The sequence below is a fragment of the Ranitomeya variabilis genome, chromosome 1, assembly GCF_051348905.1.
Source record: "Ranitomeya variabilis isolate aRanVar5 chromosome 1, aRanVar5.hap1, whole genome shotgun sequence".
Lineage (NCBI taxonomy): Eukaryota > Metazoa > Chordata > Amphibia > Anura > Dendrobatidae > Ranitomeya > Ranitomeya variabilis.
In genome coordinates, this window is record NC_135232.1 from 2,893,680 (window position 1) to 2,912,979 (window position 19,300).

At 40.5% G+C, this 19,300-nt stretch overlaps 1 protein-coding gene across 2 annotated transcripts in view; it reads right to left on the reverse strand.

Moving 5' to 3' along the window:
* The window catches only part of LOC143801430 (uncharacterized), a 977,383-nt gene that overhangs the window by 879,284 nt on the left and 78,799 nt on the right, over nt 1-19,300 (reverse strand). Inside the window, exons 7-11 of one of the 2 annotated variants that reach the window (XM_077281249.1) lie at nt 16,587-16,684; nt 16,430-16,508; nt 16,226-16,323; nt 15,986-16,103; nt 95-6,033 (exon numbers count right to left, since the gene is read on the reverse strand). In XM_077281249.1, the coding sequence (XP_077137364.1) occupies nt 3,554-6,033; nt 15,986-16,103; nt 16,226-16,323; nt 16,430-16,508; nt 16,587-16,684 (2,873 nt within the window). In that variant the 3' untranslated portion in view covers nt 95-3,553. Of the gene's footprint in view, nt 1-94; nt 6,034-15,985; nt 16,104-16,225; nt 16,324-16,429; nt 16,509-16,586; nt 16,685-19,300 lie in introns of those variants that run through there. The other variant, XM_077281248.1, reaches the window with a different exon arrangement.

The following is a 19,300-nucleotide window of genomic DNA, read 5'->3' on the forward strand; positions in this document are numbered from 1 at the left end:
GAAGTATTAAAATCTAACTTATCACAGTCGGTGTACTCATTTATGCCTAACACGGTTTATTAAAGTTTATACAGCACAGTGAACATAACTACAGTTTCTTTCCTGTATGACTTCTCATGTCTAACAAGATTTGATTTATTTATTATGTTTTTCTTATATAGTGCCATCTTATTCCGCAGCTCTTTACACACATTATCATCGCTGTCCCCAATGGGGCTCACAATCTAAATTATATAATTAATAATCAGAACTCTCTAAAGAAAACACAAACCAATCGGAGGGTAACACTTTATCAAAAATTAATACATAATGACCAATGACCATAACGATGACCCCGGAAAAAGCAGAGCGAAACGCTTGTCGGGGTGGAGTAATGCAAGACTTTCGTTACCTGTGGATACCCTTCTAGGTAAAAAAAATTCCTTTAAACTTGCATTTATATGTATTGACTTTATTGAGATCCACCCTAGGCACTAATAATTATAAACTGCTCTTCCTTATCTTGATTCACATGCATACAGTACACTGGTACTATGGTGTCAGGAATATGATTTATTTGATTGTCTATTATCACGCACACTGAGCTCTGCTACATCCAAGAGCTGAGTACAGACACGCGCTGTGGGCTTTTCCGACCCCCTTCCTCCAATTACAGCTGTAATGTGAAACCAGTGTGCTGGGAGCAGGCCTTCTCCGCTTTGTGTAAGAGCACGGTGGGGGGGGAATTCACTATGTTCTCTTAAACTGGTATATAATTGCGCAGCTTAGGTCTGGAAGCAGGACAAATACATTTTTGGCCTCTGCATTGGCCGGGCCATCACCCAGTGTGTTTTCTAAGAGCAGCGCCTAGCAGAAACGGAGGAACGGATTACGACTTAACCCCTTTCTGACCTCGGACGGGATACTACGTCCAAGGTCAGATCCCCCGCTTTGATGCGAGCTCCAGCGGTGAGCCCGCATCAAAGCCAGGACATGTCAGCTGTTTTGAAAAGCTGACATGTGCCCGCAATAGCGGTGGGTGAATCGCGATTCATCCGCCGCTATTAACTAGTTAAATGCCGCTGTCAAACGCTGACAGCGGCATTTAACTAGGGCTTCCAGCCATCGGCCGGGCCGGAAATGCGCTCTTCGCCGACCCCCGTCACGTGATCGGGGGTCAGCGATGCGTCGGCATGACAACCAGAGGTCTATTGAAGACCTCTATGGTTGTTGATGCCGGATTGCTGTGAGAGCCACCCTGTGGTCGGCGCTCATAGCAATGCAGCAATTCTACTACATAGGAGCGATCTGAGCTTCGCTCCTATGTAGCAGAGCCGATCAGGCTATGCCAGCTTCTAGCCTCCCATAGAGACTATAGAAGCATGGCAAAAATAAAAAAAAATGTTGTAAAAAAATATGAAAAAAATAAAAAAAAATATAAAAGTTTAAATCACCCTCCTTTCGGCCCATTCAAAATAAAACAATAAAAAAAAAAAATCAAATATACACATATTTGGTATCGCAGCGTTCAGAATTGCCCGATGTATCAATAAAAAAAAGGATCAACCTGATCACTAAACAACATAGCGAGAAAAAAATTCAAAACGCCAGAATTACGTTTTTTTGGTCTCCGCCAACTCAGTGATGTCACGACCAGGGGGTATAAGTGAAAGGGAGCTCATTTTTCACTAGTCTTTGCCCAGGAAAAGAGCTAACAGAAGCTCTGCAAGCTGCTCTGATGCATTTTGATGTTGTTCCTCCCCCCAGCCGCATGGTCAGCCATGATCTGAAGTGATATGAGAGAACTGTAAGTATTTTTTTCAACTTTAATCCCTTTTTATTTGTAATCGTTCTGTACATACGATACTTGTCTCCTTTTATAATATCTTTTTATACGTTCGTAAACACTGCCTACCTTTTGGAGTAAAATATATAAAACTACTAGCTTCGTTTCTCCTTGCTCTATAACGTACTGTCACGTCCTCTGAAGTAAATTACGCTATTAATTTAGGATGGCTCCGGACCCATTACCAATTCAGGAATAGGAGCTGGTGGCAGCGGAAAGTGTCCTGAGCTGTTGGGAAAACTGGTAGCGATGGACAGCGTTGATAATTATTGTTCCCGCCTGAGTGGGAGCAGTTATATCGCCCTCGCTGCAGTGTGCCCATTAGCCAGTGTAGTAAGGCAACCTTTCTGGAGACAAATTATCGTAGGTGCAGTACCCTGTCTGACCTGAGGGTAAGAGGGACGCCAGAGCGCTGCAAGTTCCAAACTGGAACTGGGAAGTGGAATATAGATAAATCCCCTTGATAAAAGAGCTGGGGCCAACCAAACTACCCCGGTTCATGACATATTGGTGTCAGTGGTGGGGATGATAAAAGTATCCCCCCTGTGATTCGTGACATATGGATATTAAAATTGTGTAGGTTTTGTTATAATTGTTGCCTATGCAATGTACTGTCCTGCATCTCTCTTTGGCATGAGGCACCTCATTTTATATATTTTTTGGTTTTAATATGAATAATATATATTTTTTCTCATCTACCTCGAATTGTACACTTCTTAACCCGAGATTTTCTTCCATCGTGATTATATATTTAGATTTGATTTATGTATAAACGTGTGACGCTGAGTCACTACTCACTGACAAGCATAGAGAAAGGGTAGACAGGAGGTCTGAGGTCAGATGCCAGGAGGGCACAAGATAAAGAGCAGCAGGACAAAGTCGTGGTCAGGAAACAGTCCAAGGTCAAATACCAGGAGGGTACGTCAAGACTAGGGAGTAAGAAAAACAGACAGTCAGAGGCCAAGTACGGGGTCAGGTACCTGCAGTCAGAAAGCGTCAAGAGCAGAAGGGATAATCCACATGATGAATAGTCACGACAAAGCCTACATCCGGCAACAAAATCAGAGAAAGACACAATCAGACAGAGCTAAGCACATACCAAACTAAGCTCAGCTACAGCTGACACCGATCTGCTCACAGCTAGCCAGCTAAATAACTAGAAAATTACCAAAAATGAGAGGCACCTGGGGAAATGCCTGAAGCAAGCCCAGATTGAGCAGCAGGGCTGTTGATCAAAATGCTGTGAGCCCAGAATGCCCCAGGATCAGATTGGATGAATGGACTGTCACTCACAACACTGACAGTCCAGCATACATCAGATCCCATTGCGAGGTTGAGTCATCACTCACAGCCTCCCTAGTCCATAGTAAAGATGAGAAAATGACAAAAAGATTTCCCACATTCTGAATATGAATACCGCTTTTCTCTGTATGATTTCACTCATGTCTAACAAGATTTGATTTACTGAAGATTTCCCACACATTGAACATGAATATAGCTTATCTCCTGTGTGACTTCTCTTCAGAGAAGAGGTGATTTATGTATAAAAGATTTACCAAATTCTGGACATGAATACAGCTTCTCTCCTGTGTGAGTTCTCCTATGTTTAACAAGTTGTGATTTCTCTGTAAAGCATTATTCACATTGTAAACATGAAAACGGTTTCTTCCCTGTGTGAATTCTTAGATGTGTTACAAGATTTGCTTTTTGGATAAAACATTTCCCACATTATGAACATGAATGTGGCTTCTCTCTTGTATGAATTCTCTGATGTTTAGTAAGATGCCCTTTAACCGCGAAGGACTTCCCACATTCCGAACATGAAAATGGCTTTTCTCCTGTGTGAATTCTCTGATGTTTAATAAGATTCCCTTTATCTGTGAAGGATTTCTCACATTTTGAACATGAAAATGGCTTTACTCCTGTGTGAATTCTCTGATGTCTAATAAGATGCTCTTTATCTGTGAAGGATTTCTCACATTTTGAACATGAAAATGGCTTTTCTCCTGTGTGAATTCTCTGATGATAAATAAGATTCTTTTTTACTGTGAAGGATTTCCCACATTCTGAACATGAAAATGGCTTTTCTCCTGTGTGAATTCTCTGATGTCTAACAAGACTCGCTTTATCTGTGAAGGATTTCTCACATTTTGAACATGAAAATGGCTTTTCTCCTGTGTGAATTCTCTGATGATAAATAAGATAATTTTTTACTGTGAAGGATTTCCCACATTCTGAACATGAAAATGGCTTTTCTCCTGTGTGAATTCTCTGATGTGTAATAAGCCTCGCTTTATCTGTGAAGGATTTCTCACATTTTGAACATGAAAATGGCTTTTCTCCTGTGTGAATTCTCTGATGATTAATAAGATTATTTTTTACTGTGAAGGATTTCCCACATTCTGAACATGAAAATGGCTTTTCTCCTGTGTGAATTCTCTGATGTGTAATAAGATTCGATTTATTTGTGAAGGATTTCCCACATTTTGAACATGAAAAGGGCTTTTCTCCTGTGTGAATTCTCTGATGTTTAATAAGACTCGCTTTCACTGTGAAGGATTTCCCACATTCTGAACATGAAAATGGCTTTTCTCCTGTTTGAATTCTCTGATGTCTAATAAGACTCGATTTATTTTTGAAGGATTTCCCACATTCTAAGCATGAAAATGGCTTTTCTCCTGTGTGAATTTTCTGATGTCTAATAAGATGCGCTTTATCTGTGAAGGATTTCCCACAATCTGAACATGAAAAGGGCTTTTCTCCTGTGTGAATTATCTGATGTCTAATAAGCCTCGCTTTATCTGTGAAGGATTTCCCACATTCTGAACATGAAAATGGCTTTTCTCCTGTGTGAATTTTCTGATGTTTAGTAAGAGTCCCTTTTTCTGTGAAGGATTTTTCACATTCTGAACATGAAAATGGCTTTTCTCCTGTGTGAGTTCTCTGATGTCTAATAAGACTCGCTTTATCTGTGAAGGATTTTTCACATTCTGAACATGAAAATGGCTTTTCTCCTGTGTGAATTATCTGATGTCTAATAAGATTCGCTTTATCTGTGAAGGATTTCCCACATTCTGAACATGAAAATGGCTTTTCTCCTGTGTGAATTTTCTGATGTTTAGTAAGAGTCCCTTTTTCTGTGAAGGATTTTTCACATTCTGAACATGAAAATGGCTTTTCTCCTGTGTGACTTATCTGATGTCTAATAAGACTCGCTTTATCTGTGAAGGATTTTTCACATTCTGAACATGAAAATGGCTTTTCTCCTGTGTGAATTATCTGATGTCTAATAAGATTCGCTTTTTCTGTGAAGGATTTCCCACATTCTGAACATGAAAATGGCTTTTCTCGTGTGTGAATTATCTGATGTCTAATAAGACTCGCTTTATCTGTGAAGGATTTTTCACATTCTGAACATGAAAATGGCTTTTCTCCTGTGTGAATTCTCTGATGTTTAATAAGATTCGCTTTTTCTGTGAAGGATTTCCCACATTTTGAACATGAAAATGGCTTTTCTCCTGTGTGAATTCTCTGATGTCTAATAAGAATCGCTTTATCTGTGAAGGATTTCTCACATTTTGAACATGAAAATGGCTTTTCTCCTGTGTGAATTCTCTGATGTTTAATAAGGTTCGCTTTATCTGTGAAGGATTTCTCACATTTTGAACATGAAAATGGCCTTTCTCCTGTGTGAATTTTCTGATGTTTAATAAGAGTCCCTTTTTCTGTGAAGGATTTCTCACATTCTGAACATGAAAATGGCTTTTCTCCTGTGTGAATTCTCTGATGTTTAGTAAGAGTCCCTTTTTCTGTGAAGGATTTCTCACATTCTGAACATGAAAATGGCTTTTCTCCTGTGTGAATTCTCTCATGTAGAACACATTTTGATTTATTTGGAAAGCATTTCCCACATTCTGAACAGGAGTATGGCTTCTCTCCTTCATGTTTCCTTGGAGTTAGATAATCTGAGCTTTTAGTAAATTCCTTGTGACACTGAAATCTTGTATCCACTTTGTCACCTGGTATTGTGGTAACAATACGAGATTGCTCAGGAGAGGGTTCCTCATGATTAGGAGGATTACAAGAAAGTGAAGTACTGTGAAGTCCAGGAGGTCCATGAAGGGTAATGAGGTTTTCTCCATAAGAGTGCTTCCTGATATCTTCTTTTTTACAATTTAGTGACAAACTGCTATTATCACAAGGATTTCCTATAAAGATGAAAGATAAAATTCACAAAAGGGATTTTGAAGTTTGATGGAGCTCAAAATGAAGACCCTTGTCAGTGAAAGTACAGGTAATAAGGAAGACAACTACATGCCATAACATTATCACAATAGGTAAAGTGAATAACATTTATAAAATGGTGACACTGGCACAAATCGACCTCTGAAAATTAACCTTCATTAATGTATTTAAAAGGGTCAAAAATACTTGATTATCTTAAAAAGGTGAAAAAAATGGAGGGTCAATAGGGGGAAAAAAAATAAAAATCTAGGACTAATGTCTCACTAGATGAGCCCTAAAGTTCACCCTACCTGCCAGCGGAGGATGGCACCCTAGTTGGAGACGTGATGGCACCCCCGCTGAATGTCGGCAGCGCTACGGACCCTAATGCACCCTGAACATCCTACACACTATAATATAGACAAAAAAACACACAAAAACAATTAAAGGGAGTAGCCAAGATATAAAGATCTCGTAGTTATTGCTGTATGTTCCATGAGGGATGCAGACAAGAGGTGTAGTCACATTAATACCCCAACAAAGATGATATGGCCAGAGCATGCAATCACATTAATAGTCATCTTTGGGGCTACAATTTAGACAAAGAAAATCTGATCCATATCGCTATTACACAGCGCCTGTAATATTTACATGGTCTGGAATACACTAATGGAACACCAATCAAATGGGTGCACAGTCAGATATCACATGACAAGGTACTATTCGATAATTAGCTCCTTTCTGTTTCCTTAATTCTAAAGCCTAATGCCCAATGTGATATCTTCTGTTCCCCCCCCAAAAAAAAAAAAAATGGGTGCATAACTGAACATAATTCGCCATACAAAAATCACACACAATATCGGTATTAATCCACTCTCCTCCTCTAATTTCAGAAACCAGTGGTTTCCTGGGTCTCACAATTCCTCAGATGTCTTATCATGGAAAGGTCGAAGCTGACACGTCAGCCTCCGTAGCCACTATACCACCCGATGCCGTCTGGCTCTGGTAAGCGAGCTGGCAGTGGTGGGGGGCTAGGACCATTTTCCGGATCACATGAACACATCTCGTGTGTTAAAGGTTAGGGTCCTGCTGGATTGACAGTCCATGCCATACACTTTGTCTCTACGTGGGATAACAGAGGGAATATTCACACTATTTCCCTACAAAAGGTTAAGAAAAAATCTTCAGAAAAAGAAAAAATGTAAAAAATTTGTGAAACATGCCAAAAACCAGTGTACATATGGGTCTACTGAAAAACCAGTGTCCGCGTCCTTCTGACACCAAGCTAAACGGGTCAGTCTGGCTCCGGTCAGCTGCTGTGTACTACTGAGGAGGAGAGAACGTTTTATTGCCTAGTGTCAGCAGCAGACCCCCATGGTTTCCGGGGTCCTCCAATGAAGCGATAGAGAAACTAGCTCAGTCACTCAGGGGTTAAGTTTGTATTTTTTGCATCTTTTTCTTCTTTTTTGGATTTATTCGCAGTTGTATTCGGCAGCGATTACCGTTCTGGAGCAGGAAACTGTAAATGGTCGTCTAAAGGGTTAATAGTTGCTGAGTAAAAAAAAAACAAAACGATTGTACACAGACGGCACACGGACCAATGTAACTCGCTTGGACTGAGCAGATGAGTAGGTTTTTTCATGGACCTAATATACATTTAAAGGGATGTTCCCAAAATCACCATGTTTTATTTTTTTTATTTTGCCAGTATGACGCATTTTTAAATCTGTCCTATTTTGCACATATCACCCCCTAATTACGCCCTTCCAGGCTCTGTGTACCCAACAGTTCCTGTGTGAACCCATATGTGGGGAGGAACCGCATGTTATATACTGGGGTGGGGGCAACAGGGCCGGATATTATATCAGAAGAAAAAAAAAAAATGTGGCAAAACCAGCTCACCTACTAGGCATTTGTTGTGGGGAAGCCCGGATGACGTGCAGTCTTCACGTGAGGCAATAGAACAAATAGTGGAGAAAATCCAGCTTCCAAAAATATCAAAATTTATTGAAGGTAAAATCCAACGTCCAAAAACATGGTTTACAGGAGAAGAAATAGCAGCAAGCTACATGTTTCGAACAATAAGTTCTTTTTCAAAGCTGCTCACCATGCACCAGAGTGAGGTTTAAATAGCAGCTGTGAAAATCACAGAAAATCACTCCACCACCTGATGCAGCAGTGATTATATACAATAAAAACGCAAGAATGTCACAAAAAACATCAAAAAAACAAAGAAATATATAATATACATATGTGAAATATATAGTACAACTAGACAATGTGAATCTCTCAGTAATGAAACATGATTTCCTTGCGAGCATTTAAGCCCATGGGATGGCAAGTGTTAAGGTAAAACATCCAATAAGCTTCACGCGTCATGAGACGTCTCTTCAAGTCTCCTCCTCTGGCTGTCACTCCAAGCCTCTCAATGCCGACAACCCGAAGGAATGCAGTATTTCTTTGATGACTGGTGATAAAATGCTTAGAGGCATGAGACACAGAGCGATTATTATTAGTGGACACAACAATGTCAGTGATATGTTCAGAGATGCGCGTCTTTAACATGCGAGTGGTACAACCTATGTAACTTAATTTACATTTCATGCATGTTATCATATAAACCACATTCTTACTATTGCAGTTAATAAATTGTTGGATTTTATGTTCTTGTTTATCACTGCTATCAGTAAAAGAATGCGTGACAACGGAATGGGCACATGTGCGACATTTAGAGGCACCACAGTGATAAAAACCTATATGGTGTAACCATGTATGGGAGACTTTACTAGATTTAAATCGGCTGGGTGAGAGAATGTCAGACGAAGTGGTAGCCTTTTTTGCAATCACCTGACAGCCTGAAGATAGAATTTCAGAAAGAATCTCGTCCTCCTATAAAATAGGAATGTTTTTCAAGATAAGAGATTTAATATCGTTGTATTGAGGACTATATTTGATACAGCAAAAGGTTTTTTGATTTTGATGCACTTTTTTCTCCTTATTTTTTGATACCAGCATATCGCTGCGTTTTTTTTGTTGTACTATATTTTTAGCTCTATCAAGAGACCAATTAGAATAGCCTCTTTTTTCTAATTTTTTACAACACAGATCGGTCTCTTGCTTTAAAATACTGGCATCATTACAATTCCTGGTTATTCTGGTAAGCTCGCCCACTGGTATGGACTTTATTGTATGTCCAGGATGGCTGCTGGACGCATGTAAAATGCTATTGCCAGAGAGGGGTTTATGAAATGTGGAGGTGGTAATAACATGGCCCACAGTACTGCACAGTGTCAAGTCCAAAAAAGAGATCATGTGCGGATTATGACTGCATGTGAAGCGAAGATTGAAGTCATTAGAATTGAGATGGACAAGAAACTCTGGTATGGCAGATACATCGCCACTCCAGATGAGGAGTAAATCGTCAATGTATCTACCATACCAGAAAATGTCCATCGCAAATGGGTTGCAATCCGAATAAAAACACAATTCCTCCCAATATGACATTACCAAGTTAGCAACGGATGGTGAGTGTTTACCTCCCATAGAAACTCCTTTGCATTGGAGAAAGAACTGCTGATCAAAGGAGAAATAATTATGAGTCATTAAGAAAAAGATAACCTGTATAACATAATTACACAAATCAATAGTGTAGTTACTGTACTTATGCAGATGAAATTCTAGTGCTTGAATGACAATATTTTGTGGAATACAGGTATACAATGAAATGACATCACAACTTATCCATTGAAAACCATCACACCATGCAATATTAGAGAGCTGATGTAGAACATCTCTTGAGTCTCTCAGGAAACCTGGAACCCTCACAACCAATGGCTGTAGAAGAGAGTCAACCCATTGGCTTAGACGTTCTGTTAGAGAACCCATCCCTGATAATATAGGGCGCATTGGTGGAGGTGTAATACCTTTGTGTACTTTGGGTAAGCCATACATTGTAGGTATAGTGGGGCAATCAACCTTGAGATACTCAACATGTGTTCTGGTTAGAACACCCAAAGCTGCGCCTTCATCTATCAAGCTGAACAGTTCTTTTTTGTAAACCGATGTGGGATCTGAAGGCAGTTTTCTGTACATTGTGGTGTCATTCAAGAGATTGTTCATCTGATCTTTATACATCAATGTGTCCATGACAACAATCAGGCCACCTTTGTCTGCCTTTTTTATAGTGATCTGGTCCATCTTTTTAATTTCCTGGAGAGCTCTGCGCTGCTTCCAATTTAAATTACCTTTATGTGTTCTGTGCTGGACATGTGTGTCTAAAGATCTCAGATCTCGTTCAATGACAGCTTGAAATCTGTCCATGCAGTCAACACGTGATTGAATAGGATAAAATGATGGATTTTTTGTTACAAATTGATCAGCTTGATTTACATCTCGGTTTAAAGATACATTAGACCCATTCAAGTCATTCAGATTTCTCAAAAGACATTGTTCATTAAACGTAAGGTCACAAAATTCATTCCCGACAGCAGAGGTATCCACAATGGGGGTAGATTCCTGTTTGAAAAAATGTCTTTTGACTGTCAAGTTACGAATAAATCTGTTGATGTCTATCAATGTATGGAATAAATCAAACCGTTGATCCGGTGCATATTTAAGTCCCAAAGACAACACTTGCAATTGTTCAACTGAGAGATCACAACTAGAAATATTTAAAATGTTAGAAAAATCACCTGAAAAAGATGTATGAAATGCAAATTAAGTTACATAGGTTGTACCACTCGCATGTTAAAGACGCGTATCTCTGAACATATCACTGACATTGTTGTGTCCACTAATAATAATCGCTCTGTGTCTCATGCCTCTAAGCATTTTATCACCAGTCATCAAAGAAATACTGCATTCCTTCGGGTTGTCGGCATTGAGAGGCTTGGAGTGACAGCCAGAGGAGGAGATTTGAAGAGACGCCTCATGACGCGTGAAGCTTATTGGATGTTTCATCTTAACACTTGCCATCCCATGGGCTTAAATGCTCGCAAGGAAATCATGTTTCATTACTGAGAGATTCACATTGTCTAGTTGTACTATATATTTCACATATGTATATTATATATTTCTTTGTTTTTTTTGTTTTTTTTTTATGTTTTTTGTGACATTCTTGCGTTTTTATTGTATATAATCACTGCTGCATCAGGTGGTGGAGTGATTTTCTGTGATTTTCACAGCTGCTATTTAAACCTCACTCTGGTGCATGGTGAGCAGCTTTGAAAAAGAACTTATTGTTCGAAACATGTAGCTTGCTGCTATTTCTTCTCCTGTAAACCATGTTTTTGGACGTTGGATTTTACCTTCAATAAATTTTGATATTTTTGGAAGCTGGATTTTCTCCACTATTTGTTCTATTGCCTCACGTGAAGACTGCACGTCATCCGGGCTTCCCCACAACAAATGCCTAGTAGGTGAGCTGGTTTTGCCACATTTTTTTTTTTCTTCTGTTATAGTACAGTTTTGAAACCGTGCACACCTAGAGCCTAAAAAAAAAAGTGTTTGCTTTGTTTAATATTTTTGTGCTCTAAGGCATATATTTTTTTTTCCTTTTTTTGTTTGTGGTTTTTTTTGGAATATCTTTACAAAATGAATGAAAGTCCAGAAAGAGCTCGTAAAGCCGCTCAGTTGTTCTCAATGGATTTATCCTCCACAATTGATGGGTCTGAATCAGACCTTTTCAGCACAGACGTTAATAAGCTAGAAAAACTGATGATAAATGAAATGAAAGTGTGGTGGGATTTTACTACTTTGGACAATTATGTGCAAAAAGAAATGATCCCCAGAGGGTTGCGCATTACGAAAATTCCCACCACCACATATTCACAGCAGTTTGTGCAAGAGTGGAATGTGATCCTAAGTAATTGCTCCATTCAGCTAATGCAATTAATTATGAAATATGAGGACACCAAGCTGAAAAATATTCAGTCAGAAATCAACAACATTAAAACTAGCTTGGAAAATAAAGACACTATTAAATATAATGAGGAATTAAAAAATATAAAAATATCTCTATCGAAATCAGAAGATTTAATTATAAGTCGCAAGAAAAATAAATTTCAACGTGACTTAAGAGATTATCAAACAAATCAGGTATATGAATGGGGTAGATGGCAGAAAGCACATAAAAGCCCTCGCCCAATCCTGAAACGTACTAATTCCTCTGATATATCTGAGCGCCGAGTTTCTTTCAGCTCCTCAGACATGGATTCTATGGATAATGGGTCTATTGAAACTGGTGGTGATGAAAATATCAATCAAAGTATGGACAATACCAATACTTACTACCGTAGACCAAGAAGATTTAACTCAAAAAACGCAAGAGGCGCGGGGGCCGCAAGCACCGCAGGAAACTCTCGCATGGCTACCCGCAACAGAAAGTAACATCTTTTTCAGGTGATTTTTCTAACATTTTAAATATTTCTAGTTGTGATCTCTCAGTTGAACAATTGCAAGTGTTGTCCTTGGGACTCAAATATGCACCGGATCAACGGTTTGATTTATTTCATACATTGATAGACATCAACAGATTTATTCGTAACTTGACAGTCAAAAGACATTTTTTCAAACAGGAATCTACCCCCATTGTGGATACCTCTGCTGTCGGGAATGAATTTTGTGACCTTACGTTTAATGAACAATGTCTTTTGAGAAATCTGAATGACTTGAATGGGTCTAATGTATCTTTAAACCGAGATGTAAATCAAGCTGATCAATTTGTAACAAAAAATCCATCATTTTATCCTATTCAATCACGTGTTGACTGCATGGACAGATTTCAAGCTGTCATTGAACGAGATCTGAGATCTTTAGACACACATGTCCAGCATAGAACACATAAAGGCAATTTAAATTGGAAGCAGCGCAGAGCTCTCCAGGAAATTAAAAAGATGGACCAGATCACTATAAAAAAGGCAGACAAAGGTGGCCTGATTGTTGTCATGGACACATTGATGTATAAAGATCAGATGAACAATCTCTTGAATGACACCACAATGTACAGAAAACTGCCTTCAGATCCCACATCGGTTTACAAAAAAGAACTGTTCAGCTTGATAGATGAAGGCGCAGCTTTGGGTGTTCTAACCAGAACACATGTTGAGTATCTCAAGGTTGATTGCCCCACTATACCTACAATGTATGGCTTACCCAAAGTACACAAAGGTATCACACCTCCACCAATGCTCCCTATATTATCAGGGATGGGTTCTCTAACAGAACGTCTAAGCCAATGGGTTGACTCTCTTTTACAGCCATTGGTTGTGAGAGTTCCAGGTTTTTTGAGAGACTCAAGAGATGTTCTACATCAGCTCTCTAATATTGCATGGTGTGATGGTTTTCAATGGATAAGTTGTGATGTCATTTCATTGTATACCTGTATTCCACAAAACATTGTTATTCAAGCACTAGAATTTCATCTGCATAAGTACAGTAACTACACTATTGATTTGTGCAATTATGTTATACAGGCTATCTTTTTCTTAATGACTCAATTATTTCTCCTTTGATCAGCAGTTCTTTCTCCAATGCAAAGGAGTTTCTATGGGAGGTAAACACTCACCATCCGTTGCTAACTTGGTAATGTCATATTGGGAGGAATTGTTTTTTTATTCGGATTGCAACCCATTTGCGATGGACATTTTCTGGTATGGTAGATACATTGACGATTTACTCCTCATCTGGAGTGGCGATGTATCTGCCATACCAGAGTTTCTTGTCCATCTCAATTCTAATGACTTCAATCTTCGCTTCACATGCAGTCATAATCCGCACATGATCTCTTTTTTGGACTTGACACTGTGCAGTACTGTGGGCCATGTTATTACCACCTCTACATTTCATAAACCCCTCTCTGGCAATAGCATTTTACATGCGTCCAGCAGCCATCCTGGACATACAATAAAGTCCATACCAGTGGGCGAGCTTACCAGAATAACCAGGAATTGTAATGATGCCAGTATTTTAAAGCAAGAGACCGATCTGTGTTGTAAAAAATTAGAAAAAAGAGGCTATTCTAATTGGTCTCTTGATAGAGCTAAAAATATAGTACAACAAAAAAAACGCAGCGATATGCTGGTATCAAAAAATAAGGAGAAAAAAGTGCATCAAAATCAAAAAACCTTTTGCTCTATCAAATATAGTCCTCAATACAACGATATTAAATCTCTCATCTTGAAAAACATTCCTATTTTATATGAGGACGAGATTCTTTCTGAAATTCTATCTTCAGGCTGTCAGGTGATTGCAAAAAAGGCTACCACTTCGTCTGACATTCTCTCACCCAGCCTATTTAAATCCAGTAAAGTCTCCCATACATGGTTACACCATATAGGTTTTTATCACTGTGGTGCTTCTAAATGTCGCACATGTGCCCATTCCGTTGTCACGCATTCTTTTACTGATAGCAGTGATAAACAAGAACATAAAATCCAGCAATTTATTAACTGCAATAGTAAGAATGTGGTTTATATGATAACATGCATGAAATGTAAATTAAGTTACATAGGTTGTACCACTCGCATGTTAAAGACGCGCATCTCTGAACATATCACTGACATTGTTGTGTCCACTAATAATAATCGCTCTGTGTCTCATGCCTCTAAGCATTTTATCACCAGTCATCAAAGAAACACTGCATTCCTTCGGGTTGTCGGCATTGAGAAGCTTGGAGTGACAGCCAGAGGAGGAGACTTGAAGAGACGTCTCATGACGCGTGAAGCTTATTGGATGTTTTACCTTAACACTTGCCATCCCATGGGCTTAAATGCTCGCAAGGAAATCATGTTTCATTACTGAGAGATTCACATTGTCTAGTTGTACTATATATTTCACATATGTATATTGTATATTTCTTTGTTTTTTTTTGATGTTTTTTGTGACATTCTTGCGTTTTTATTGTATATAATCACTGCTGCATCAGGTGGTGGAGTGATTTTCTGTGATTTTCACAGCTGCTATTTAAACCTCATCCTGGTGCATGGTGAGCAGCTTTGAAAAAGAACTTATTGTTCGAAACATGTAGCTTGCTGCTATTTCTTCTCCTGTAAACCATGTTTTTGGACGTTGGATTTTACCTTCAATAAATTTTGATATTTTTGGAAGCTGGATTTTCTCCACTACCGGATATTATATCCTGGGGGGCTACGGGGCCGGATATTATACGCTGGGGGGCTACGGGGCCGGATGTATCACATCTGTTTGTAGATACAAGCTCGTAATCCCTTTTATGATGAAGCAATTCTCCACCCCGGAACAGAGGAGGGACTAAACATTTGTCATGTACTGTCACCTACCCGGTGTCCTCCGACTGAGACTGGTGTTCTGGTTCTCCTACATCCAAGATGGCCTCCATAGTGGCCGAGAAATGACATCCACACCTCCATAGCACAGCACTTCCTGACTTACCACAGGGCTCTTCATGTCACCGGGCGGCCAACTTGGATGTAGAGGGACCAGAACGTCGGCCTCAGTGTAGGAGGCAGTGGGAGGCAAAGAGAGAGGACAGGTAGGATGACTCTACATGTGACATGTCACTCGTCAGCACCAGGCAGAGGCTGCTACGTCACCGAGATCCATGGGACGGGGAGATTCACAACCTGTAACACAAGCTCAGTCATTTATATGGCAGCACGGGACTTGTGGAAGAAAAATACGGATGGAAGGGGTGGAAGAAATATTCTCAAAGGTAAAGGAAAACTAAATCTGTGCTTCCTAAATCATTAAGAAGAGGTGTGAAGGCGGCCCTGTTATTCATCGGTGCACCGCCGGACTCTACAGGAGCAGCCGCGCCATCACCGGATGCTTCTGCTGAGATGAGGACAGCAGATAAAGCTTCACTGCACCGGAGACTCCACACGATATCACACACTGCGGTCATTATTACATAACGGTCATCGTCATCATCATCTTCATACGCCAGTTAATATCACACACCTGTGGAAACATCTACCAGAATCTCCTCCTTCCCGTCACTCACACACGGCTGATCCCCCCTCGTCATCGCTTCCTCTTCTGTCTCATCCTTCACATTATTCTTAGTCGGATCTTCCTCCTGATATATCAGATGTAACAATCAGCACAATACAAGAAACCACCAAAATCTGTGACCTCTATGACCTCGATCAGAAATGTCCCCCCATATACAGATCTGGTACAGGGCTCAGTGTCGTCTACCTGATGATCCTCCGGGATGTTGTGATTCTCCTCCGGACAGTCCGGGGGATACAGAGGACGGGGACATCTCTGTGGTGGATTTATTTCCACAACTCCATCTGTAGGAGACACACAGTGATGGAATAGATAGTGTCATGTGATTATGAGATGATGGGAGTAGTAGTAGGTGACCACAGAACAGACATGACAGTCTCCCCTCCTCACCCTGGTGACCGGCCCATATTGCGATCGCCTCTTGTGCTCCATGTATAACCTCAACCTTAATGTCAATCAGATCTTCACCCTAAAAAGTAAAACGTAAGATGAGCTCAGGTCCCATCACTTCATGGTCAGATGTTGTGGGGGCTTCAGTGTCATCTACCTGATGATCCTCCGGGATGTTGTGTTTCTCCTCCGGACAGTCCTGGGGATGCAGAGGATGGGGACATCGCTCTGGTGGATTTCTCCTCCTGGGTCCATCTGTGGAGACACACAGACTGAATACATGACCTGCCGTGTATCTGTCTATATGTGACACACGTCTCTCAGAACCGGTAATTCTAGGTTTATGTATCAGGGACTAAATTACATTGTTGTGGTCCTCACCACCGGTACCGAGGTCTCAGCACATTGTGGGCCCCAAGTATGAAGTGATAATCAGTGAGGCCAAAGCCTAATGCTTTCTGCTCTGCCCTCAGAGAATGAGGACCCTGAGGAGAGGGATAAAGAAGACCCTCGTCAGTCAGATGGAGGAGCCGCACTAAGAAACAACTTCTCCAAGTTCCCTCTCCACCAGGGATGGAACCACAGAGGAGCTGGAGAAAGCTCCACATTTCTATCCAGCGGTTTCTTCTCTCCTAATTCACCATTATGGAGATTGGGGGAAGGACGGTTACCATTTACCAGTGATTGTTTTTTGGGAGCTCATGAGGTCACCATGAGGACACGGCCTCCCTCCTGGACAGGATCCTCTGGGATCACTCTAAGGCCATGTGCACACATAGGTTCGGGTCCCTGCGGGTTCTCTCTAAGAGGAGAGAACCTGCCGTCCTCCTATTAATAGACGAGTTACTGTGTTTTAATTCTTCTTTAACCCCTTCACTACCTTTAACGTATAGGTACGTCTTGGCGATCATGCCAGCACAGGAGCTATACCCTTGTAATCGCCGCTGGGAGGTCGGCTTATGGGATAGCAGAGACCCGGCTATCAATGCCAGGAGCGGAGCCACACTGCCCCTGGCTGTTCACCCTCCGAGATGCCTAGATTAATACGGATAGCAAAATTTATGAGTTTGGGAGAGGGAGGGAGCTCCCTCTTCCTTCCGATCGGCACCACCGTGACGTCATTGCGAGTGCCCGATGGTCGTCATGACAACCTCAGGGTCAGCCAGTGACTGTGCCAGGAGCATGGACTAAGAGCTTTGGTCAGTGCAGTATACAAGCGATCAGCATAACGAAAGCGCCACAAGATAAATAAAAAATGAAAAAAACAAAATAGCTATATTTATGTAAAAATAAGAATAAAGTACATATATTTGATAATTCTGCATCCAGAATGAACTGACCTATAAAACTGCCCCACTAGATAACCTCACAGAAAAACAAGCCGCCATACATCTCCATCAGCAGAAAACAAAAAAGTTAGAGCTCTCAAAATAAAGCAATGCAAAAATTATTTTTTTCTATAAAAGTTTTTATTGTGTGAAAGCGCCAAAACATAAAAAAATATATAAATGAGGTATCGCTCTAATCGTACGGACCGAAATAATAAAGATGCCTCATCAATTTTACCACACGGTGAATGGCATAAAAATACTCCTGAGTAGCTGGTGTTTGTTCATTCTGTCTCTGAAAAATTGGAATAGAAAGCCAACGTCATGTGCCAACGTCAACTCGTCACGTAAAAAATAAGCCATCACATGACTCTGTGGGCCGAAAAATGGAAAAATTATAGCTCTCAAAATATGGCGATGCAAAAACTTTATTTTGCAATAAAAAGCGTCTTTTAGTGCGTGACAGAAGCCAAACATAAAAACATCGCAGTAAGGCTCGGCTCACATTTATCCTGCGCTCTGCACTGAGCTCTTATGCTGGGGCTTCTGTGTAAATCTCTGAAATTTGCGATTCAGACAATCTCCGGCGGAAGATTCCCTATAATGAGGCAGATAGAGGCAGAGTGGACATCATGTGGCTTATCCGGCGGGTGTCTATCTTTTTTGACAGAGTAAATCTGCTGCCTCATTATAGCGAATAGACCTGTCCATCGTGTCACCTGAAGTACGTCTCTCGGAGATTTAGATGGAAACCACAAGTAAGTGCTCAGTGTCGAGTGCAGGATAAATGAGATCCAAAATGGGCCCAACAAAAGCTTCTACTCAATCCACTCAGGTCCGTCATCTCTCAATGGAAATATAGGGGGCTTCCACGTTACTGATAGTACAAAGGTTCTGCAAAAGCACTTTGGCTTCTCGTCCCCAAAAAGAAATTCAGCAAATTCTGCACTCCCAAATTCAAATGGCCCCCAGTGTGCCTAAACCACATTTAGCGCCCACATGTTTGGCATTTCTGTGGCGATCTGAGCCTGCCTAATTTACGGGTGTATGTCTCCAGAAGCACGGGCTGGGCATAATGTTCTGGTCACGTCAACGTATTGGTCATTACTACGGCAGTTTACAATTTTCACTCAACAACATCCACTGCTGCCTGTTTCTGGAAAAGACCCATGGAGTCAAAATCAACAATACACCTGTAGATAAATTCTCAAAGGGGTATAATTTGCAAAATTAGGTCACTTGGGGGGAATTCTGCTGTTCTAACACTTAGGGGCTCTGTATATGGAGTCCGCAAACTATTCTAGGAAAATCTGCACTCCAGGAGGCAAATAGTGCTCCGGAATGTCACCATATGGCTAAAAAGTACTGTACAGCCAAATATGGGGTATTGCCACATTCAGCTACAGTTGTGGGACACATTTTGGTGCCATTTTTATCCATTTTACCTTGTGAAAATGTAAAATATGGGGCCAAAATAATTATATTTTCTTCACTGCCCAAAGGTATAAAATTCTGTGACACACCTGTGGTGTCAATATGATCA